This window comes from Rhinoderma darwinii, chromosome 6 (genome assembly GCF_050947455.1).
Source record: "Rhinoderma darwinii isolate aRhiDar2 chromosome 6, aRhiDar2.hap1, whole genome shotgun sequence".
In the NCBI taxonomy this organism is placed as follows: domain Eukaryota; kingdom Metazoa; phylum Chordata; class Amphibia; order Anura; family Rhinodermatidae; genus Rhinoderma; species Rhinoderma darwinii.
Window position 1 is genome coordinate 25,734,839 of NC_134692.1, and position 25,711 is coordinate 25,760,549.

Below are 25,711 nucleotides of genomic sequence, written 5' to 3' on the forward strand. Positions count from 1 at the left end.
ACCCAGAACAGAAGTGCCTAATGTTTTTTTCCTCCTTCACATACTTTTAATGATACTTTGGTCAATTTTCCACCCCCTTGTCTGCCAACAATACAGTTCCTCCGAGGATCGGTCCTGCAAAGGGTTCTTGTCAACCGATAACATAATGGACGGGAACAACCAGGGCTGGGTCGCCTATCTCCATAGCAGCTCATCTCTAGTCACTACTTTATCTCACATCTCTAAATTTTGTCGACCCTCAAGAAACATTTACATACGTGTGGAAGTTATTTGTAACGCTTTATTTAAAAAAGGGATGGACTCATCAAGACAACCCTGATTAACAAAGCTGGGACAGCAATCTACTGATCACTGCGGATCTGGCGATCAGCGGTCATTGTCAGGGGAAGTCGCGGACGGCCATATATTTCATCTGTAGAGTTACATACTGGCATTTCCAATAAATAGCAAAACATGTAGTTGGTGGCCAGGCAAAATCTGCTAGAGGGGGATTCCCAAGTGCAATACCCATATTGATGACCTCTATTATGCCATAATAGGACATGTGAAAAATGGTTGTCTTATTGAGACATCCCCTTTAAGTTTCATGGCCTTTCTTTCTTTATATTGGATTTTATGTGCAATTACAACAGCTTCACCACACCAAAAAAGTCTATAAGGCTATAAAAGTATCTATATAAAATTTTTATATATCCAACACGCCTCAAAATGAATATACACTTCATGAGAGGCGTTTCTGCAAATACTCAACCGGAATGAAAACATAAAAGGTTGTCTTGCGACAATTCCAATATAAATTACCCCCTATCTGTATGACAGGGTAACGCCAATAGTGATTCTAGCAAACCTACAAGAGTAATGTAATGATGTTTCATATCCTTTTTTGCAAGTAGCTCATAAATCTTTTCCCTTGCCCGGCACATGCTATAATTACTAGCAGCTCGGGTTCTCTATCTGGGAGGTGCACCTATTGATGTATCTATGGTGAATCACATACAATTACATTTATTTCTAAATTACTCATACTGCTGATTCACAGACCTGAGAAATACAGGCTTCAAATTCCCCTGGCGATGGCATTAGGAAGGTGTACAAACATAAAAACAAGTCATTATCCAGAATAATAAAAAAACTTTTTGTAAAGATAAGCCCTGGTCAAGACTCTTGAATTGTAAAAGGGAACATTTTTTTTTTTTTTACAAACAAGATGTTTGCTTTGGACAATCCCTGTTTGTTAGAAGGGTCCTCAGATGATGAGCTGATTACAGGGTGTCTTGCTGCTGGTACCACAGCAATCACCTGCGATCTGTGGGGGAACCAAGCAGACAGTGTTCAATCCACCTGCAGCGCCACCACAGGGGAAGTGAAGCATTACACAATGCCTAGTAAATTCAATGGACTGTCCATATAAATCATGGATAAGTCAGGTCCTCCAGAGTGAGAGACGCTATTTATAGCTTCTCTCCCATAAGGCGAATAGATGAGAGTTCTAAATGGGGGACTACCCTCTATTAACTCTTCCCTAAAGATGGCATTTTAACATTTTCAATTGAAAATGGTGTAATTACATCTTTCCTGTTCTGATTGGTGGGAGTCTGAGCACTGAGATATATTCCACACACGGATAGTCCCACCTCTGCCATAAAAGCAGAAAAAAGCCAAAAGGGGCACAGTGCTCCACTAAGCTTTTTCAGCCCCTTTGTTCTATCAATCAGTAGGGATCTTGGCATGCCGACCACCACCAATCAAAAAGTTTGACACGTCAACTGTTTTTTAGAATGATGGTTACCTTTTAAATATATAGCTACGGTACTTCTCTCCTACCAGGGGGGCACGAAGGCAGAAGTCATCTCTGTCTAAGTGTCATACTGTCAAAGTGTCCTGGCAGTTATACATGGCAGTTAGACAGGGTCAGTGACAGGTAAGCTGCATTACCAAATCAAACAAACTATCACACGCTCTAAATATTAGAATACTAACTATCTGTAAACAAACATGTTTGCTACCGCCCTCAGCATTATAGCTGCTCTTGGTTTACAATCCTATCGCCCATTTAAGCCTTTCCAAAAAAACAATCCACATCAGTCCCTCTCTCCTTGCCTCGCCCATGTACAGCTCCCATGCACTATTCACTTTCCTCAGTCAACTTAACCCATCTCATCCCACTGCCCAACATAAAAAAACACTCACATAAATCACAGAACCATCTGCTGTCTCTCTCCATTCTCCTGCTACTAGCTGCAGGGGACATCTCTCCTAACCCTGGTCCTCCCTTTTCTTCTGCCAAGCTTAACCACTTACCTGCCACACATAGAAACCCTGCAAATCTTCTTACCATTCCCTGTATGTCTTCTCCTGTCTCTTTTAACTGTGCTCTCTGGAACTCTCGGTCCGTGTGCAACAAGCTCACCTTTATTCATGACTTATTCCTTTCTAACTCTCTCAACCTTCTGGCTCTTACGGAAACATGGCTACACCTGTCTGACACTGCTTCCCCTGCTGCTCTATCTTATGGTGGTCTCCAGTTCTCTCATGCCCCTAGACCTGAGAACAGGCAGGGTGGAGGAGTAGGTATACTTCTTTCCCCACACTGCACTTTCCAGGTCATTCCCCCGGTCCCCTCACTCACATTTCCCTCTTTTGAAGTCCACACCCTCAGACTCTTTCACCCTTTTTCCCTCCGAGTGGCAGTTGTCTACCGCCCCCCGGGCTCACCCCGCCAATTCCTGGATCATTTTGCTGCCTGGCTTCCACAATTTCTATCCTCTGAAACACCCACTCTCATCATGGGTGACTTCAACATCCCCATTGGTAACCCAATCTCCTCATCTGCCTCCCAGTTTCTATATTTAACCTCGTCCCTCGGTCTGTCACAACTTACTAACTCTCCTACACATGAAGACGGGCATTCACTTGACCTGGTCTTCTTCCGGCTCTGCTCAGTTTCTGACTTTATTAACTCTCCTCTCCCGATTTCTGACCACAATCTTCTCTCCTTTACTATCAAATATTCTCTGCCTCCTCAGGTCATCCCTACGTATCATACATACAGAAATCTACATGCCATTAACACTGTGAAACTCATAGACAGTCTACAGTCCTCATTGTCCCCTATCTCTTCCCTCTCCTGTCCCAATCTGGCTGCCAAACTTTACAATAACACTCTCAAAAATGCATTGGATGAAGCAGCCCCCCCCACACTCCGTACCACCCGACAAAGATGACGACAACCCTGGCACACGCCTCAATCCCGCTTTCTTCAGCGGTGCTTGAGATGTGCCGAACGACTGTGGAGAAAATCGCATTTGGATGCAGATTTCCTCCATTACAAATTTATGCTCAAAACTTACAACTCTGCCCTTCACCGCGCCAAACAAGTCTACTTCACTTCTCTCATCTCCACACTATCTAACAATCCAAAACGCCTCTTTGATACTTTTCACTCCCTCCTTAGTCCTAAAGTGCAGACGCCAATCACAGATCTCAGTGCTGAAGACCTGGCCAATTATTTTAAAGTTAAAATTGACGACATCCAGCATGATATTCTCTCCCAGTCCCCTAGTAACATCGATCCCCTTCCCTCCCGCATTCCCTCTTCTTCACTCTCAGCATTTGACCCAATAACTGAAGAAGTCGTCTCGAGGCTCCTCTCTTCTTCTCGTCCTACTACCTGCCCTAGTGATCCTGTCCCCTCACACCTCCTCCAGTCCCTCTCCCCAGCTGTCACTAGTCACCTGACTAAAATATTTAACCTCTCTCTTTCCTCTGGTATCGTTCCCTCCGCTTTTAAACATGCCATTATAAACCCATTATTGAAAAAAACAACTCTTGACCCATCCAGCGCTGCCAACTACCAACCAGTCTCTAATCTGCCCTTCATCTCCAAACTCCTGGAACGCTTGGTCTACTCTCGCCTTATCCGCTATCTCTCTGCTAACTCCATTCTTGACCCCTTACAATCTGGTCTCCGCACTCTACACTCCACAGAAACTGCCCTTACTAAAGTCTCAAATGATCTCTTGGCGGCTAAATCGGACGGTAAATCCTCTCTCCTGATTCTTTTGGATCTCTCTGCAGCCTTTGACACTGTAGACCACAAACTCCTACTTAACATGCTCCACTCTATTGGCCTCCAGGACGCGGCTCTCTCTTGGTTTTCCTCCTATCTCTCTGACCGCTCGTTCAGTGTGTCATTTGCTGGTTCCACTTCTTCTCCTCTTCCCCTTGATATCGGGGTTCCTCAGGGATCAGTCCTAGGTCCGCTGCTCTTTTCTCTCTACACAGCTCCTATTGGACAAACCATCAGCAGATTTGGCTTCCAGTACCATCTCTACGCTGATGACACCCAATTATATACCTCTTCCCGTGACATCACCCCTGCTCTAATACAGAACACCAGTGATTGTCTGTCCGCTGTCTCTAACATCATGTCCTCTCTCTATCTGAAACTGAATCTTTCTAAAACTGAGCTCCTTGTGTTCCCACCATCTACTAACCTCCCTAAACCTGATGTCTCCATCTCTGTGTGTGGCACTATCATCACTCCTAAGCAGCACGCCCGCTGACTCAGGGTTATTTTTGACTCAGATCTTTCCTTTACTCCTCACATACAATCACTTTCACGCTCCTGTCATTTTCACCTCAAAAACATCTCCAGAATCCGCTCTTTTCTTACGGAGGAAACTGCCAAAACTCTCATTGTTGCTCTGATTCACTCTCGTCTTGACTACTGTAACTCATTACTAGTCGGTCTTCCCCTCACTAAACTCTCCCCTCTCCAATCTATCCTCAATGCAGCAGCCAGGCTCATCTTTATGACCAACCGCTACACCAATGCCTCTAATCTGTGCCAGTCACTGCACTGGTTGCTCATCCCCTTCCGAATAAAATTCAAACTTATTACTCTCACCCACAAAGCTCTCCACAGTGCTGCACCTCCTTACATCTCCTCCCTCATCTCTGTCTACCACCCTACTCGGGCTCTACGTTCTGCCAACGACCTTAGATTAAAATCCTCCATAATCCGAACCTCCCACTACCGTCTCCAGGATTTCTCTCGTGCTGCACCAGTCCTCTGGAATGTGCTACCCCAGACAATCAGATTAATTCCCAATATCCACAGTTTTAAACGTGCCCTGAAAACACATCTATTTAGACAGGCCTATAACATTCCCTAATCTGACTCCTTTCCATGGCCCTCCTTTTAGATTAGTCATCAGAATAAGATTCCCTCACACTCCTTCTCTTCATGTCCGTCATACACGGATACTGGCTGGTGACCGGCTCATGCAGCTTTATGTTACCACCGCATGTGTATAAAAATGGCCGGACCATTGTACAGAACAAACACTGTTACACTTTGTGTCTCCTTTACTTCCTCATAGATTGTAAGCTCTTGCGAGCAGGGTCCTCACTCCCCAGATTTGAATTGTAAATGAACTTTGTCACTATGTAATGTCTGATACTGTTTGTTTCATGTCCCCTCTAAATTGTAAAGTGCTGCGTAATATGTTGGCGCTATATAAATAAAGATTATTATTATTATTATTATTACCAGACAAGTGTTCCAATATTTTCCTTGAAGAAACCACGGAAGGTCAGCCTTCCAATGTTACTTTACCAAATCATTGAACCAGCGAAAACTTTAGCTATTTAACTTTTTAACAAACTTTACATAAATCAAAAACACCAACGAATATAATAAAATATGTAATATATCTTATTAGAGAAAAAGATCCTTCTTTCTTCACTTATCAGGCTCCCTCTCCCTTTCTAAGTATTCACTCAGTCTGAATTTCAGCTCACTGAAGGATCAGGTTACAGCTGCCCTCAGAAGTCTATGTAGTGGGGAGGAGGGAGCAGGAGCAGAGTGAGAGGGAGGCAAAGATACACATAGAAACACTGCTGCAGCTACTTGAACACGACCGAGTGCCACACGGGCCATTTTTCACAGCATCCGAGTGGCACCTGATAGTTTTCACTGACCTATTCACCTCAGTGGGTGAATTGGACCCAACTCTCCGACCCCTAGTAAGATAGAACATATCATATCTTTCCACAAATCACGGACGGGACTCAGAATATAAGTCATATAATGGCCAGAAATAGTGTTATTTCTAAGGTACACACGTGTGACAGCTTATTCTGAAAAGTCACCTGAAAAGCTAGGTACACTTTATGGACTATGTCCACCTTCGCAAATAATCTTTTAGTGCTCCAATGCATGTAAAATGAAAAATAAAAGCAACTTTACAAATAGTCTTCATTAAAAATATTCTATTGTTTTGTGTATACAGCTCCCATGCAAACCTATGTATTTCCACGGTAATAGACTACAAATGTATCCTGTGTAGTCTCAACCATCGGTGTCTTTCTTGAATCTGTCCCCTACCTCTTGCTAATGTACATTCAGCAGATCAGCCACACATTAGGGACAGATGGAAGGGGGAATGACTTCTGGATCAGACTACAAAGGATTTGCTTGTAGTCTTACTATGGAGGCACATAAGTTTGCATAGGAGCTGTAGACAGAAAACAATAATACATTTTTAATGAAGACCATTTGCAAAGTAAACTAAATTTTTTGGTTTAGTCACATTGGAGCAATAAAAAAAATAATCACATTAACGATACAAACAGCTTATTCTTACAGTGTTGCATTGATCTAAAATAGATAGATATTAATTAAATCTATAGACATGGATATATAGGAGGGGGGGGGGGGTTACCACATTTGAAAACAAAAATATCGACTCTGCACAAATTCAGTTTAGTTCAGCTACTTGGTGCGTCAGCGTCTTCAAAGCCGAGACTTTAAAACACTATCATTATTGATGAAGAATACAAACCTGATACACCAGGAAGTGTCTTAATAAACTTTCCATTAAAATGATTGATGACGGCTTCACATTTCTCTGTCGATTCCATCCTGCAAGTCAAAAAAAGGCAAAACTAATATCAAGTTGCGAAAGCAAAAAAATGTGAACTATAAAGTGTACTTGTCACATACAGCTCATGATAAATTGCAACAACGTCCCTGAACGTAATATTGGAATGTGTATTATGTAGTGGAGTACTTGTTCCAAAATTAAACTTCTATGTCCTTTTTTTGACACAATATATGAAGTCTCACCTGGCAAATCCAACCCCACGACTGGTACCACTGGAATCACGGAGTATCCTTGTAGATATAACCTGTCCGAATGGCTTTAACATATTTTCAAGCTCTTGCTCGTCCATCGATAGAGGCAAGTTGGATATATACAGGTTTGTTGGGTCTTGCTCCTGTTGCTAAGAAGACAAACAAGATCGATAGATTTAGAATTAAATTATTACTTTGAATAAAAATTAGATTTCCTTCAACAATTCAGACACTACTACCCCACAGTGTTTTTCCGAATGTACTTGTAGAATTTATAATGTTTACCAATCACTTAACATTGCCATATTTTTGGTACTTAAATTAAAGTAAGACAACCTTTAGGAAAGGATTTGAACCCAGAAAGTTCTGTGCCCCAGGAAGCAACTCTTCCCACTGAGCTAACTGGTGCTGCTGGACAGGTCCACTGCGGAATTTTTTGTCTAGTTTTTTTTTGACACTCTGGATTCCTTGCCTTGATTTCCTGATTGGTCTCACCCTTTTGGCTTCCTATAAAAAGTCTGGCCCCTGCACATCGCAATTGCCACACAATATTGATCTTCCTTCCTATAGACCAGTTCCTCTATGCCTCACGCTGCAACCTATTTCTGCTTATTCTGTGTACCAAACTTGGATTGTCTCCTGACCACGTAAGAAAAAATATTTTTGAAAGAGGCATGTCCCCGAGATGGTATCTAAATGGCTGAAGATCAGAAAAGATGGTGCATGACTAGTTAATGCTATTGATTGGACCTTTATAGAGGGTGGTCCTGAGTTCGGATCCCCATCCTATGTTAAAAATACCCTAAAAACTGTTCCAAATCACGGTTCATAGACTAAATAATAAATTGGCAGCTCAGTCGTATCAGTATAAAATCTTCTAAAGAGTTAGACATTTGAACACCTAGGATTTTCTTCAGAGATATTGCTTTGTCTGCTTTGACAGAAGTCACAACTTAAGTTCTTTAAATGGAATCTATAATATTTAAGTCATTTCTATTTTAAGGTTGTAAATGGCGCTCTAGACTACACATACCCACATATGAACATGATCAATAACCACGTAGCAGGTTAGGGGAGTTTCTGCTAAATGTATGTCACTGGAGTCCACATGGTTTATACTATAGATACATACTGTACATATATTGAAATAATAAAACTAATTTGTGGAATATAATAATGAAGGAGATTTACCAATGCAAGAAAAAAGTGGAGGATTTGTCCAAAGCAACCAATTAGATTCCAGCCCTATCAAAAAACTAAAGACCTGCCTGGCTGATCAGGGCAATCATCCTGTACAAAGTTGGAAACTTGCTCTATGACCAACGATAATAGATTGAGCACTGCTTCATCTCTAAATCCAAATATTGTCCTTCCGTTACTATAAAAGACCAGATGTTTGACCAAATTAGTTGGCATACAGTTTATAATCAGTCTGGTTTTTAGAAGGGAGATGGCATAATCCAGTGCAGATTTCCCCATCAACAGTAGTGGTCAATGTGGAGAGATTCCTTCTGCCCCATGCTCAAAACAGTTGGGAGGCAGCGATCTACACCAGCATGGGAGGCTGCGAACAGTAAGGGCTTGTCCACACGTGGCAGAATTGCTGCGTATTTTCTATCCGGAATTGCGGACGGAAAATACGCAGCAGAATACAGTAGCAACAAAGTGGGTGAGATTAAACAAATCTCATCCACACGCTGCGTAAAAATTCCAAGCAGAAATTAACCTGCGGTGCGTATTTTTCCTGCTGTGGATAGTGGACTGAATTGCTGCGTTTTTCACGGGAGATGCCAACATCTCCCAGCATTGTGAAAAACGCAGCAAAATATGCACCATTTTCTGCAGTCAAAAAGGCAAGAAATGGTGGGTTTTTGCCGCAGCGGAAAGTCTACTACTTTCAACGGAATTGCTGCAGAAATATTCTGCAGCAATTCTGTTACATGTGGACAAACCGTATAAAGTTTTTTTTTGTTAATTTCGAGTTCAATTTAACCGCGATAAACGATACGATCGGACATCTGAGACAAACATTCTGCACATTTTATTACAAAAGGCGCTTAAAGGGGTTTTCCCCACAACGGATATGTATCACCTATTCACATGAAAGGTGATAAATGTCTTATCACTAGGGGTCATCAATAGAATGGGGGTCACGAGACTCTTATTACTTCTCTCTGCACGATCGCAGTGATATAATAATTAAATTATACATATATTAATATAAGTGTATGCACACTGTTTCTGAGAATAAAGGATCTCTTTGCCTTTTGAATTATGACCGAATGTTTTATTGAACACAGATAGAAAAAATGCTCAGCTTATAGGAGGGAGAGATTTTCTTTAAGGGCATGTGATATTTCGGCAGCACGAGTCAGCAGAAAGCAGACGAGAATATGAAATTGTTTGAATTCCATGATACACAAGCCTTGTCACTTCAAGATGAAGAAGAAAACCTCAAGAGAGGGAAAAATACATTACACTGCCTAAACTCAGGTAAAAACCCTTTATACCAAGTAAAGTTAGAGCGGAGACCACCTTTTAGTATGTGTAAATTATAATACGGGAGCGCTGGGTAATTATCCTCCATCAATGCTGCAAATATCCCTTTGTACAGAGAAGTCCACACCCATTTTACTGAAGCTTTATGTCTGCAATTTATGCTGCAAGCAAAATATAGGAAAATATAATGTATAACAACGATATGACAATCAGTGCAAACCTCACTAAAACATCCGGAATATCCACCCTTGAACACCATTTAAATAGAGGCACAATCCTGAGTGAAATAATTTCTTAATATATTTTTATACTGTAGAAGCCAAAGAGTCTCATTTTCGAAAACAAAGTTAAATTATAAAATTTAAGCTGTCATCATCCGCCACTAGGGGGAGCGTAGGAGTTAACTGCATACTGTTAATACATTGAACTCAATGAAAAAAATAGTATGCAGTAAAATCTTTCTAGTGGTGGTGGCAGGAAGACAGAATTTAGGCATTTAACTCTATGCAGGGGATATCGTACTCCAACTGTTAGCCCCAAAAAACGACATGGTGTTAAATGATGGTCATTCACTTTAAAAGGACACTACCACCGGTATAAGACACCCCTGGATGGTGTCTTATTACATACCCTAATGATAATGTAGAACTATTGGGTGTAGATGGTGCCCAATAAACACTCATGAAATACTAATTTGCTCTTAGCCATTCACCAGAGCCGATAATTGAATTGACAGGCTCCCCTGCGGCTGTGATGTCTAAGAAGCAGGAAAGGCCCTGTATTTATGGAGTCAAGGGGGTGGAGCTTGCCTCTTAATTGGCATTTTGTGCCCACTAAGGCTGGATTCACACGAGCATGTTCGGTCCGTAAAGGACGGAACGTATTTCGGCCGCAAGTCCCGGACCGAACACACTACAGGGAGCCGGGCTCCTAGCATCATAGTTATGTACGACGCTAGGAGTCCTTGCCTCTTTGTGGAACTACTGTCCCGTACTGTAATCATGTTTTCAGTACGGGACAATAGTTCCACGGAGAGGCAGGGACTCCTAGCGTCGTACATAACTATGATGCTAGGAGCCCGGCTCCCTGCAGTGTGTTCGGTCCGGGACTTGCGGCCGAAATACGTTCCGTCCTTTACAGACCGAACATGCTCGTGTGAATCCAGCCTTATTCAGAAAGAGTAGGACACTGTTCAGATTCCCTAATCCAAAGAAAGCCTATCCTAATGGCATGAGACAAGCGCACTTAAGACACAGGCATTTTTCATTGGCTCCTCTACACCAGCTCTGTGCTAAAATCGAGATCAGTTCTGAAGGCTGCAGAATTATAAATGCAGCTCTGGAGGACAGTAACTCAGGATCAATGTAAGATAAGTATAGCAATGTATTTCCAAACTTACTCTACAAAATATAAATACATATGTTTTAGGATACTGATTAAGGGTGAACATACCCTCTAAACTGGTATAATTGGTATAAACTGGTATAATTGCTTTTGAGATCGTGTTTTTTTTTCTATGCACTTAAATGAAGAAGCACTTGGAAGAGAGGCCTGGATAGCGCTGCTCTGATATGTTGTTTTTATTGACTGCATACAAATTCAATGCCATTCATTTATTTGAATTTACTTTATAGCCGATGCCTTCAATACAAATATGTTAATATAATATCCTTAACTACGACTGAATTGCGCATAACTACCTTATTTCATTTTATTAATGCGTCCCGGCACATTGATTATTTTAAGTTTTAATTTTCACATCTATTTCTGTACATAAACATAGTATTCATTGCAGACTGCTGGAGGCATCAATGAGTTTGACAGATCAGGTGGTCAATGAGAGCTGGTGATTGCCATTTCCTCCTTTATGTAACATAATTATTAGTGTTGGTTATATTATCATTTAAAGCTATGATTTTCTGCTTCTTACTTAAAGACTTAAAGATTACATTGGAGGTGAAGAACAGAACTCTTGCTATTAGCACTAGCACTCTAATCTGAAATCCCAGGTGAAACAGCAATGATTTACTTCTCAGTAAATTGTTCAGCAAATGGATAAATTAACTCCTAGGAACCCACAGCACTTTGTTATAGGCTGTGTTCTATTGACATTGCTGACACTATTTTTTATGTGCTTTGTTTAATAAAAATAAATAAAAAAATAATTAAAATAAGTAATATAATTGTATGTTAGTATATATAGTATAGACGATGTATACATATTTAGGCTGGGTTCACACGACCTATTTTCAGACGTAAACGAGGCGTATTATGCCTCGTTTTACGTCTGAAAATAGGGCTACAATACGTCGGCAAACATCTGCCCATTCATTTGAATGGGTTTGCCGACGTACTGTGCAGACGACCGGTCATTTACGCGTCGTCGTTTGACAGCTGTCAAACGACGACGCGTAAATTGACTGCCTCGGCAAAGAAGTGCAGGACACTTCTTTGCAACGTAATTTGAGCCGTTCTGCATTGAAGTCAATGAAGAGCAGCTCAAGATTTACGAGCGTCAAAGACGCCTCGCATAATGCGAGGAGGAGCTTTTACGGCTGAAACGAGGCAGCTGTTTTCTCCTGAAAACAGTCTGTCTTTTCAGACGTAAAAGGCACTTCTCGTGTGCACATACCCTTACATGTCCAAAGGATGAAAATGAAAACATCCATTATTTACAGTGCTGGCTGAATTCAAAGAATTTGGGGCAAAGGTTACTCTTTTTTTTAGAATTAAAAAATCTTATTTCTTAAACAAAAAAATATAAACCTTTTGCAGTCAGTTCATATTCCTATATAAAATATTTTTTAAATGCATTTCTATTTTTTGGGTTATATAACTCTTCCATTCTAATGGAAGGACAGGTGAAAGAACAAAAAATCAAAATACAATTTGAGGGTCACTATTGCCTCCATAAATCACTGGTGGGCCTAGCCTCAAGTCAGATGCAGTCTACCCTTATTTTGATTGTTCTGTCCCCTATTATGATCAATTCCATTTAAAAGTAAACTAAAAATGGATTACAATGAAGGGGAGGGGGGCACTGTGGACAAGTTTACTATTGAATAAACAGGCTAAAACCTCGCTTGATATCCAGTTGGTTCAAATTTGTTGGAGATAAAATTGATATTTAAATCCTCTAAAGGCTCCACAAGCAAAAGAAAATCGAAAAAAAAATAGATTATAGAAACAAGTCAGGTAAATAGTAATAACCAAAAAGACGGGGAAAAAAGGTGCTTCTTTGGCCATTACAGTAACTGTAGCTGAAAAACATTTCCCGGTTCTCGTCCCATGTTCTTCCAACTCACAGCAGACTGTTACGCGGGTGTACAACAGAGCGGGTGTGTTCTCAAGAAGTAGCAGAGTGTATAGGAAGAGAAAAAGAAGTGATTCAGCTCAGTTCATATTTAGTTTCAAGACTGTGCACTCCCTCCTTCACTTTGAAGTTTTAAAGTGTAAAACTCTGTAAGGAGGTATTTCAAAGAGCCGGCTTTGAACCAGTGCCAATGTGGGAGCCAAGCCACAAAAACACGACAGGCTGAGATAGTCTCACCTCTGGAAAACATGCAAGGATTTAAAGGGCCTGACTCATTTCTCTTACACAAACTGTATTACGAAAACATCCTGAACACACCCTTTTCAGCAAAAAGTTACAAAATTCATTGAGTAGACCGTGAAGAACACAAATGCACTTTCCTTTTAGAACACAGGTTTCCTTGACATTCTGATGCGAGTGACTTACAATTGCTGCAAAATGTGAACACCCTTCCAGTCCTACGGATCAGTTCGGACTATTTAACAGACATTTAATGAAGACATGTCACCTCTCCTGAAATGTCTGTTTTAGTAAATACTTGCGTTACCCATAAAATAACAATTCTGAAGCACCTTGCCTTAGAATTTTGCATTGTGCCATTTCTCTGTTGTTCCTCCTGGAAATGTATAAATAAATTGACTACTGTGGCTACAGGGAGTTACCATTCCCTTTGTTGATAGGGCGTGTCGCGACACATTCTCACATGGTCCAATTAGCACCAGTGTCAGGTTCTGTAGAGGCACATCCTACTGCCAAGGGTAATGCCCAGCTGTCACGATTTATACATTTTCATGAGTAATAATAGAGGACGCTGTCATGTACAAACTTCCATGCTGTATGTCCTTGGTAGCAGCTACAAAAATATGTTGTATGTCATAACTAAGCCGTAATAATGCAATAACACAAAGTCAGTAGCTTATCAGAGGAGAAGCTAATATCATTCAGACATATAAGTAGGTCTCAATATTTCTGGACGTTCTCAAAACGGAAGATATGCGAGCCAAAAAGGTAAAACGAGACATTTTTTATGGACTTCTTATTAGTAATCCTATTCAAGAACACTACGGGCAGCTTTACCACAACCTCTAGTGTCTGACAGCAGAAAATAGAGATTGTACTGAACCAAAGAGAACATCAATTTTAGGCTGGGTGCCTCTTTAAATATAACTTTCTGCTATTCTAACCAGAAATGCCCTCAGAACAGGTAGATGACAAAATGCAAAACAGGACGCTGACAATGCCTCCATGGCGACTGGCAATTGATTCTATGAGCTCATGTTAAGACTTCTGAGGTGAGAACGTCTTACTACGATCAGTCATTCAAGGCCAAGGTCTCACAATACTGAAGTTCCAGCATGTTTATCATAGGAAAATACATCATCTATGAATCAATATTGGTGTACCTCGACCCAAGCCTGGAGATCAACCTGCCACAATGTGCAAACAAATGGACCTGGACAATTATTGTAGCATTGGATCAAGAGTCAATAGCCTCTGATCAGAAACATTATACTAAAATGACCGGTATGGGAGAAAATTGACTGGGGGGGGGGGGGGGATTTTTAAGCAGAGATGAACCGAATTAAATGTACTTCCAATGCTGATCACACAATGAAATTTATTTCCATCGTACATCCGATAGTACAGAAATTCTGGTAGTCCAAACATTTGCTCATTCACCTGCTGATTGCTGCTCTGTTTACACAGGGCAACAATCAGGAACGAGCGTTCTATGAATACTCGTTTGCTCGATAATTGGCCAGTGTAAAAGGGCCTTTAAACTTTCTTAGTTAACGTGGGCCATCGTTCTTAAAATTGGAGCCTGGCTAGCTAAGCTTCATATTGGGATACAAAGGATTCTATTTGACTAGTTGCTGTAGAGTAAGGGTATGTTCACACGGCCTATTTACGGATGTAATTCGGGCGTTTTTGCCCCGAATTACGTTTGAAAATAGCGCCTCAATAGCGCAGACAAACATCTGCCCATTGAAAGCAATGGGCAGACGTTTGTCTGTTCACACGAGGCGTAATTTACGCGCCGCTGTCAAATGACGGCGCGTAAATAGACGCCCGCGTCAAAGAAGTGACCTGTCACTTCTTTGGCCGTAATTGGAGCCGTTATTCATTGACTCCAATGAATAGCAGCGCCAATTACGTCCGTAATGGACGCGGCGTTCAAGCGCCTGCACATGCCGTTACGGCTGAAATTACGGGGATGTTTTCAGGCTGAAACATCCCCGTAATTTTATCCGTTACGGACGCCCTCGTGTGAACATACCCCAACAGTGCAGATTCTCAATATTTTTCGGCCATATTGTAGTTTTCCAATCACCTTGGAAAACCCAAGTGGTATTATTCCATCATTTTAAGGCATCAAAAGAGAGGACTTCTCCAAAACAGTACAGACAATAGTCAAATGTATATTATAGCTGACACCTCGCCCTGACGGCCGGAAATGGTGATCACTCTGAACCCGGCTGTTTAACCACTTAATGTAAGTTCTAAGGCATTAGAAAGAGAGAGAGGGGTGTCCCATGTTACTCCATCGGCCCTCCGTGAAGCGATTGCGGGGTGCCAATGGTTGCCATGGCAGCCTGGGAGCAGAATAAAAGCCCCCAGGTCTGCCATCTTGGTGCTCTGATTAAGCCCTGCCAGAGGAGAACAATCGCTTGTTCATATGCCCTTGGCGAACTAAATGTTTTTTATTTTTTTTAAATCATTAACGTTTTCACACACATTATATATATATAAGCATAATTAGTATCATCGCATCAGTAAAGGTCTGAAGTATTACACCAACATTATTTATCCCGTGATGGCTGTAAAAAAAATAATAAAAAAAAAATGCCAGAATAAAGAGAAGGGATCAAATCAAAAAGTCGTATGTACCAACAAAAACTACAGCTAACCCCGCAAAAAATAAGCCCTCACACAGCTCCATCGACGGAATATAAAGTCTCAAAATATGGCGACACAAAACGATTTTTTTTTATAACAAATTGTTTTTATTGTGTAAAAGTAGTAAATTTGGTATCGCCGTAATCATATTGACCCGCAGAATAAACAAAACAAGTCATTTTTACCATATGGTGAACGCCATAAAAATGAAACCCAAAAAACAATTGAGGAATCGCTGTTTTTTTTCTATTCCAATCCAAAATATTTTTTTTTCCTTTTTTCAGTACATTAAATGGAGCTGTTAAAATGACAACTTGTCCAACAAAAAACAAAGCCTATACGACTATGTCGATGGAAAAATAGAAAAAACTAACAAAACAAAAAAAAAACGAAAACTGAAAAATTGCTACGGCAGCAAGGGGTTAATGATACCATCAAAAAGGCAGTATGTCAGTCTTTTACATCAACCAAGAACTGTATGGGACTGAAAAACACAGCGAGATCTTCTCAAACTAGACGTTATTCACATACAGTACGGCCCAGCAATCTGCGAGCTAAGCATTGTGGGAGATGTAGGTCAGGATGACGTGGTAACGGTCATCAGCCTCGTGCAATCCCGAATATAATACGAGAACTAAAAAATCCCAGGCTAAAAACAGTTATTCCCGTCATAGTTGTAAAATAAGAAGCTGCAACCCCTTGGCACAGGTTAACACAATGAGGAGGAACAAATGAATGTTTAAAAATGCATAAAAAATATCCTCAGTCATCTGAAAGAAATTAACGAAACCTCCCTGTGCGTGTGGAACGGTTCCTAAAACACAAGGAAAGAAAAGAAGAAAAAAAAAAAAAAGAGCGACTTGGCACAACTGCTAAACATCTGTTTTCTCTTGCTTGGAGTAGGGTCACCAGCAACAGATCACTACTGACTATCATGTGACCGGCTCCGCTCCCTGTGGGGACGATCTCCGGGAAGATACAGAAGAGATTAGAGAAATGTCCGTGCTCTCACAGAGAAAATATGCTTCATCTCTAGATGTGTCTGCTTCTAATTTATGTTCCAGCGATATTCTACATGTGAAAAAATATCATACTGGTAACACTCAGATGTCAATGTATTCATACATTTCAAGGAGGAATAACAGAGGAATGGCACAATGTAGAGTTCTAAGAAAAGATGCTCCGGCATTGTTATTTCATGGGAAATACAAGCATTTACTGCAACACGTCAGGTCAGGACAGTACACAGGTCCTCTTTAACCCAACTGTAAATTTGTTCACGCGTGCAAAACTTTTTATTAGTGTCTGTTCACACCAGTGACATGTCTTTTGTTACTGACAAAGTCAAGACTTATGACAAATCTGTTGTGAAAGAGATCACAGTGATTTCTAAAAGATTTCTTAGGTTTTGTAGGATAAGTGATTCTCTTATGCCTCAGAGTGGACCTTGGGCGCCCACTGGGGTTGTCAGGGCAAACTTCCTTTTGCCTGTTATTTCACACCGAATAGCCACCTCTGTAAATTGGAACCTGAGGGCATGCGTTGAAGAATGATACCAAGCAGACAACTGTTGGTACAGATCCTCCCTCAGTCAAGTAGGAAGTAAGAACTAAACTTTATTGAACAAAGAACACAATCTGATCCATAGAGATGTGGGACGTGCTTAAGCCCCATTGGCTCCTCAGCTGTAAGTCCATCTGTACACTCCTCTTGCATTCCAGGGGCGGTGTCTCCATAGGCGTGTCCCTCATGCAGCCTCCATTGTTCCATAGATTCGATTTCTTTGTGTAATATACTGATATAAAAATAAGGATAATATTTTTGCAAACAATATACATGGTAATGATCCCTGACAGGGCCAGGACCTGGGTGTGTACGCACCCCCAATGGTTTTGCCCCAGCTTGGAGTGGAAAGTTCAGTACATCAATAATGGGTTTCCAGATTCGCCTACGCATTACAGTAGGCTGGAGATATAGGCATTCGTGTACATTGCTTGGTACATTAGGCATAATGCTTGGAAGTTTCTTGCAGAGGCATCATGGGGGATTCAGTCACGCTGTGATCTCTGACAAATTGTTCTGTAACAGACTCATTTGTAGTTGTGAAATGATCGTACTTTTGTACTTGAAAGGTGCTGTACAGATTAGGTTTTTTTTGTCTTTTCTGCTGTTTAGCAGACAATTACTTTGAAGCTGCTCCTTTGAAGCTACATACTCTGTATATAATGAGTAGCGGCTTTGTACAATGTGCATCTGTTGACTTATTTATGATGGCAGGTACCAGCAGCCTCCAAAATACATTGGATTCCACTAAAGCTGGAGATCTCAAGGCCATAAATGGGCAGATGTCTCACCCGCACCAATGGTTGGTGGGTCCATCTGATCCTTAAACCTCCCGCTTCACTACATATGATATCTCGAAGATCTCACATGACCAGAGAACACCATCCGTCTTTATTCTATGGATAAAAAAATGGACGTACTTTGCTCACTGCATAAAGATTTTCCAACATTTTTGAAAATCTGCATTTGCAATAATGGAACATTCATCATCTACATGGTCCCATTAGGCTAGTCAGAAATTTGGGATATGTCTGGATGACCGGCCTGATTTTCATGCCGACACCACACAATGGCTTGATGATTCACTCTGCAGAAGAGTCTTTGGCCAATACTCGGTTGCTTCTGTATCGCCCAACATGCAGTCCGTGTCTTTTCTCTGCTTTACTAGGGCACACTAGTGACTCTAGTTTAGCTACATTGTCTATTGACAGGCTGACGTAGTCTGATATTCCCCTCTTGTTCCTTCTGAGGGTAGATCTACTATTCTGTCCCTTACCCTGCTTTACACTGCAGCTCTGCTTGTTCAAATTAGATTATTTATAGAAGTATAAATCCAACACAATGTCACATAGAGTAAATGCAGTCACAGCTAATCTCCATTTCAGCAAGAAGAAAATGCTAATAAAACTAAAAGGCAAGTTAAGCACCAATGAGAAAATGTTTACCAGGTTTTTTTTTTTACCATAAGTGATAAATGCTGCAAATAAGGCGCAGAAAAGCAGGGACGCTGTTTGTAGATGCCTAATAATAGTTATTAAAAAGCTACAGATACCTATGTGAAGCATTCATGTTTATGGGGACGTCAGGAGGTAGCGGTTAGTCAATTGCCATCTTATGTGTTAGGCCAGTGTTACTTTTGCAAATCAACAAGTGAATGAGGCTCAGCTGCAATACCAGACATAGCCTATGGACATCCGTGGCACTGTTTCTAGAAGAAAAAAAAGCAGATCCTTTCTTCTAATCCTGGACAACTTCTATTATGTCGCCGATGGTTAGCTTTACTTATTACAGATATTTTTTTAACATATATTTTCCTGTGCTTTAGAATCTGACATTAAAGAAAGATGAACAAATCGGCAACTGCTTATAGTGTAATATCTACGGAAAGACTATAGATCTTGGCTGGCTTGGAGCCTGCCTTACAGATGGGCACCCATATCTCACAACACTCCACTGTAGCAAGTTCGGCTGGTGTCCAGTACAACAAACCTTGATTTATAACACCCAGATGGTTGGCGTAAACTGCAGAATGCCGAGCTGAAAATTCACATCTGTGAAGTTCATGTATTTAAGTCTATCTGTCTAGGCCTCCTCTCCCAGTGACTTACATATGGTTCTCTTTTCTGTAGTCTTGGCTGATCTCCAAGGATGCCTCTTGTATTAGAGGTTTAACACTTTGCGCTCCAACAGAAGTGTATGACAGACTTCAAATTAAAAAAAAACTAGCAAGAAATAGAAAGCTTAAAAAATAAACAAACCTGTAAAATACTAATTCTGCCCCATACATTGAAAGGAGAGGGGTGGGAGTGTGGTAATTTGTGACATTTCTTTTGTCGACCCCATTAAGGGAAGAAAATGACCTGCTGTCTAAATCAAGTTTTCATGTTAAACTTATTCTTTGAGAATTTTTTTTTCCTTAATATTCTATGTTATTACCTATATATATATATATATATAATATAAATCCTAAAATCTTGCAGTTTTCACTTTGGCCACCGAGCGTCACAATACACTAACCCTTCCTGTTCTGTAGAGATCACTTCTCAGCAGTCGCCTCATTATCATCGCAGGCGGGATTACACTGACAAGTAACACCTCTATATAGATAACACAGGATCTACCATTCATAATAAACTAACCCTTCCTGTTCTGTAGTGATCACTTCTCAGCAGTCACCTCGTTATCATCACAGACAGGATTACAATGACAGGTAACACCTTTCCAGCAGGCTCCAGCTTATATCGATCACATCTTAATTCATAACTCAGATGTGATCGTTAATAATAGGATCCTGTGAGTCAGAAAATGGCAGAACTCACAGTCAGTTTAGCTGAACTGACGGAATTGGCTGAAAGAGAACAATACAGCTTCTATATATACAGAATACATAGAAACTCTATCTTAAAAAGTAAAACCATTTTTGATAAAAGTGATTAAGAAAGTTGCCTAACAAAACAAAATTGCTTATAAAAGGTGTACATAGCCTTTAAATTTATCCTACTGTGCTAGATCACGACAGTTGACCACACAACCAGCAAATTGCTTTGGACCAAGCCTTGTGTGCATGCCTGATAATGGATAGGACAGGCGTATACGGAGTATAGTCGTTTTCTGCAAACTTGTGTTTAGGGTGTAGAAGAGGTTGCTGCCCATTACTCCGTCTTATTTTTGCAGGCATAGGCACAAAACTATCAATCGGGAAAATGGAGCAGATTTCTGTAAATTTCAGTAAACGCAAGTGCACTGGGTAACAAGGGTGCATTTTGTTACGCCAGGTTAACAGTGAAACACATGACATAGGGTATGTCTAGCGTCTGGGAGCTCATATATATCAAATGCCCACACTGCCACTTATAGTACATACACAGTAGAGTTGTATTATCCATTCTCTCTTTATAAACGATAAAGACTAATGTAGACTACTGGTTTGCGGTAAGGCTTTTAGAAAGAGCTACATTTGCTTTACTTCATATTTCCCTACCAGTCATCCATGTTAAATTTTTTTTTTTTTTTTTTTACATTTCCTAGTCAAATTTAAAAAAAAGATGGAAAAGTCAAGAAAGTAAGAAGGACGGCAGTGCCGAAAAAGTGTAGGCCGTCATTAACACAATTTAAAGAAAAGGCCAACTGGGAACAAAACACAAGGGAACGAAACATGTTTACAAAGAAAACAGAAGCAACTTTATCCCCCCGACACCTCTCCAGCAGGAAAAGATCTCGACACTTATTGAAAGGTACCTTTGCCATCTGTGCTTGGACTCCAGTCGACTTCAGAGCAGAGACCGCTTTCTGAGCAGCTGCCGGGCTGTCAAAGTCTACAAATCCATAACCTGCGGATCATAAACATGACAATTTATACACCTATCAAAAGGAAGACGACTGTGAACACAGATGCTCAATGCATCACAATTCTACTGGCGGACTGTGCAGGCTGAGGGGGAATACATTAATACTAGTCAGCTATGGAATCTAGAAAATAAATGTATCCTTGGAGTAATATACTAGACCAGTCACTTCTAAATCTGCCACAGCGAGTAAACCCCGAATTAAAGAGCGGGGGACTCGGACATGTAACCCTTGCCGTTATACTACTCGGTGAAAAAGAGACCTCAGGAGCATGTGGAAGGGTACAAAGTGTGAATGTAATTCTAAATTAGGATTTTCAAAGACTAAGTTTACACAAATCAATTGCAACTACGGTATAATGGATCATGCTCAATCGTAGAGATCATCACAAAAGGCAAATGTCCAAAATAATCAGATCCATTGAGGTAGGTCATGATTGGTCTTGTGTTGGGAAATGCAGGGCTATAAAGAGGACCTGTCCACTCTCCTGACATGTCTGTTTTAGTAAATACTTGTATCCCCCATGAAATAACAGTTCTGGATAATACTGTTATTCATACTGGAAATGTATGGGTAAAATGGCAATTGGGTGTTACCGTTCCTCTTGTCAATAGGGTGTGTCCCTAATGGACAATGCCAGACTGCGTAGGGACAAGCCCTATTGCCGAGGGGAATGACAATGGCCAGCTGACGATTTTATTCATACCTTTCCAGGATGAATAACAGAGGAACATCACAATGCAGAGTTCTAAGAAAAGATACTCCAGAATTGTTTTTTCATGAGGAATACATGTAAATACTAAAATAGATACGTCACTGGAGCGGACAGGTTCACGTTAAGTTGTTAGGTTGGAAACACTCAGGGAAATCTACTGCATCGCTGGGGACCCCTTTCCTCGGCAGGTGGGTGTTATCATTTACAATGTTGAATAGAATTAGTAATAGTTTGATGATTTTCTATTCCATTAATAGAAATGGTCAAACTGGTCAATCAAGAAAAATCGGTCTGTATCTAATTAATATTTTAGAATAATCGTTAAATTGCCAACAAATATTAGATTATTTTTCGTAGAGGCTCAGCCATAGATTTGGCTGCCATGGGCGATGGTGAATGAGGGCCATGGTAGTCATCTAAATTTTGCCTCAATGTAATGACCATACGAATAGTTAAAATACTAAATAATGGGAATAAGCATAAGAGTCCTAAATCGGAGCACTAACAACCATAATGAGCGGCTATGTATGTGACCAAGATAAGCCACCGCGGAGGCACTGTCAGGAATAATTGCAGGATCGGTGCTGACATGGTCAATTAAAGCCATAGTGCCAATTACTTGTCATTTCCAAGGACAGCAGCCAACTCTATACGGCTGGATAGAGCTGCAGCTTAATATTTAACATTCCTCTCAGAAAATGGACATGCTGCAATACATCTCAGTGCTGAGGAGGATTCTAATTAAAAGGAAAATTTACTGCAGAGGGAAGAGTAAATCTTCCGCCTCAGCTGTCTATTCCTAACAAGTTTCTTCATATAAAAAAAAAATCCCAACTATATTTGTGTATGTGTGTCAGGTCTTGAAGTCGCTGAAATTTGTGGTCATTTTCTACCGGCGTGTGGAGCCTCTTCATTAGCTCAAAAAGAACAGATTGTAGTAAAATGTAGGACCCCGCTCCTAGAAGGAAGGACAAGTTCTACAGGAGCCAAACTGTAAAAAGAAATGTTAGAAGGAACCTGCCACCGGGAGAGGCCCCTTTACATTTATTACACCATGTAGAATGTTTAAATACGTATACTATATGGATAAAAGTATTGGGACACACCTCTTCATCATTATATTCAGGTGTTTCATTCAGTCCCATTGCCACAGGTGTATAAAATCCAGCACTAGCCATGCAGTCGCCTTTACAAACATTTGTGAAAGATCAGGGCGTTCTAAAGAGCTCACTGAATGGTAGCGTGGTCCTGTAATAGGATGCCACCGTTGCAACGACTTAGTTCCTGAAATTTCTTCCCTCCTATATATTCCACGATCAACTGTGAACGTGGAAGTTTTTAGGAACCACGGCAACTCAGCCACAAAGTGCAGACCACGTAAAATTACAGAGCGGAGTCACCGAGTGCGGAGGCACATAATGCATAAAAGTCACCCATGCTCTGCTGAATCATTAACTGCAGAGATACAGCCTCCTGTGGCAAGAAGATCTGCACAAAAACTTTGCACTGGGAGCTTCATGGCATGGGTTTCCATGGCCGAGCAGATGCATGCCAACCTCACATCACTAAGTACAATGCCAAGCGTCAGAGTGGTGTAAAGCCGCCGCCACTGGACTCTGGAGCAGTGGAAATGTGTTCTGTGGAGGGATGAATGACACTTCTCTATCTGGAAGTCTGAGGGACGAGTCTGGGTTTGGCGAACGCCAGGAGAATGTTACGTGCCTGACTGCATTGTGCCAACTTTAGAGTTTGGTGGAGAAGGGATAATGCTATGGGATTGTTTTTGTGAGCCAGGCCCTCTCATCCAATATCAGAGTCTGACCTCACAAATGCTCTTCTGGATGAATGGGCAAAAATGTCCCTCGGAACCACTTCAAAATCTTGTAGAGATCCTTCCAAGAAGAGTGGAAGCTATTCTAGTTGCAATGGAGGGACCAACTCCATATTAAAGTGGTTTTCTCATCAAGGACATTTATGGCATATCCGCAGGATCCGTCATAAATGTTAGATACATGCGGGTCCCACCTCTGGGACCCGCACCTACTGTTCTACCTTTCTGCATTCCCGCTGCCACTTGTGATTTCGGACCAAGTAAGTAAAAAAACATCGTAGCTTGCTGAGCTACGTGGTTTTCAGAACTCCCATAGGAGTAAATGGCAGTTATGGAAACAGTGTAGCTCGCATGAGGTGGGACCCACATCTATCTGACATTTATGGCATATCCTGTGGATATGCCATAAATGTCCCTGATGGGAAAACCCCTTTAATGCCTATGGATTTAGAATGGGATGTCCTCAAAATCCCTGTAGGTGTAATGTGTAGGTGTCCCAAGACATTGTCCATATAGTGTATGTATGGCCTAAACGTCATATGCTTAAGCATATTATGAGATACCAAAGTCGGATAGAGCCAAAGTACCAAAGCCTGTCAACGCTGCCCAGTATGGAAAGTATTGATTCACCCGATACCGTAAGAAAAGCTGATGGCTTTCAGCAATAAGGCCTCTTCTGCATTGAATGATGGAATATCCCTAGGATCAGTGAGTGTCCGACCCCTGGCACCCCTGCTGATCCAGAACACTAAGGCAGTGAATATGGCAGTGATGCAATTCCCTTGGCCGGGAGCATCATTGTACAAGGAAATACTGAATAGAAGCCACATCGCTTATTTAATGTTGCAGCTCTTTTATTCTGAGGATCGGGGGGTTCGAGCAGTCGATCATACTGATCTGACATTACTTAATATAGGAGGAAATCGCCTTTAAAGGATAATTTTTATACAAATTTGACTGTATATCCCAAGAACACCATTCCCCTGCTATGTCAGACTCACAGGTCTTTAGAAAGCTGCGATCTGAGGAACTGTTTGATAGGTGCTCACATTGTAGAGCTGCTTCAGTAGTCCCTGTATTTTCCTGTGATCACCCTGGTCACATGTGATTATTTCTTGACTGATAGCTCCACAGGATTATTTAAGAAATTAAATATAGATTTAATTGGACTCTGCAGAACCACTAATTTACTAGTTAGGAAAAGAAATAAAAACAGCAAAATTAATCCCTCCATGTAACAGGCAGATACAGGGACAACTACAGCAGCTCTACAATCCGAGAACCCCACCTTACAACACCTCATATCTCAGCTCTCAGGACCTCCGTAAATATGACATCGGGTAGTAAGACATTCAGGATAACTGCTGTCAAACTTAAATGGTTAGGTACTGACTATAATTAGGCTATGAAGATCACGTTAAAAAAAACTTGATGAATTTGCCTTCCCCTAAAGACTACAGAAGCGATCAGCGGTGCCCGCCAGAAAGTCTGCTGCTGCTTACTCATGGGTGAGTGGTGAAATCAAAATCATCTGACTGAATTCTTTCCTGTGCCCAGTCACCCCCTCCCCTTATTGACATAAATAGCCAGGAACATGACGCCTTAGTATGTAAGGTCTCTGCCGCCCACCCATGTCACTGGGACAAGATCTGTTTAAAACATGGTTAAAGTGAGCAGCGGGTTAATGCAGAGGTTTCACGTGATGATCGCCTGGAAAAAGAGGTCTGCAATGAATACATTGCTAAGAAAAAGGAGATACCCCTGTTCCTTTTAAAGAACACAATATATAGCAATGGAGAGCCTGAGCATGTCATTAAATAGTGCTTAAATTGACCCCTTCCTCATTAGTCCAGCCAATTTGCACAATGTGTAATCCTGTCAAATTTTTAATACTGCAAAACTGTC

The 25,711-nt window shown here is 41.1% G+C and overlaps 1 protein-coding gene across 6 annotated transcripts in view; it reads right to left on the reverse strand.

Moving 5' to 3' along the window:
• The window catches only part of RBMS1 (RNA binding motif single stranded interacting protein 1), a 250,638-nt gene that overhangs the window by 28,505 nt on the left and 196,422 nt on the right, over nucleotides 1-25,711 (reverse strand). For all 6 annotated transcript variants that reach the window (XM_075829361.1, XM_075829357.1, XM_075829359.1 and 3 more), the window contains 3 exons: nucleotides 21,153-21,244; nucleotides 7,133-7,290; nucleotides 6,849-6,928 (listed from right to left, as the gene is read on the reverse strand). In XM_075829361.1, coding sequence (XP_075685476.1) covers nucleotides 6,849-6,928; nucleotides 7,133-7,290; nucleotides 21,153-21,244 — 330 coding nt within the window. The remainder of the gene's footprint in view (nucleotides 1-6,848; nucleotides 6,929-7,132; nucleotides 7,291-21,152; nucleotides 21,245-25,711) is intronic.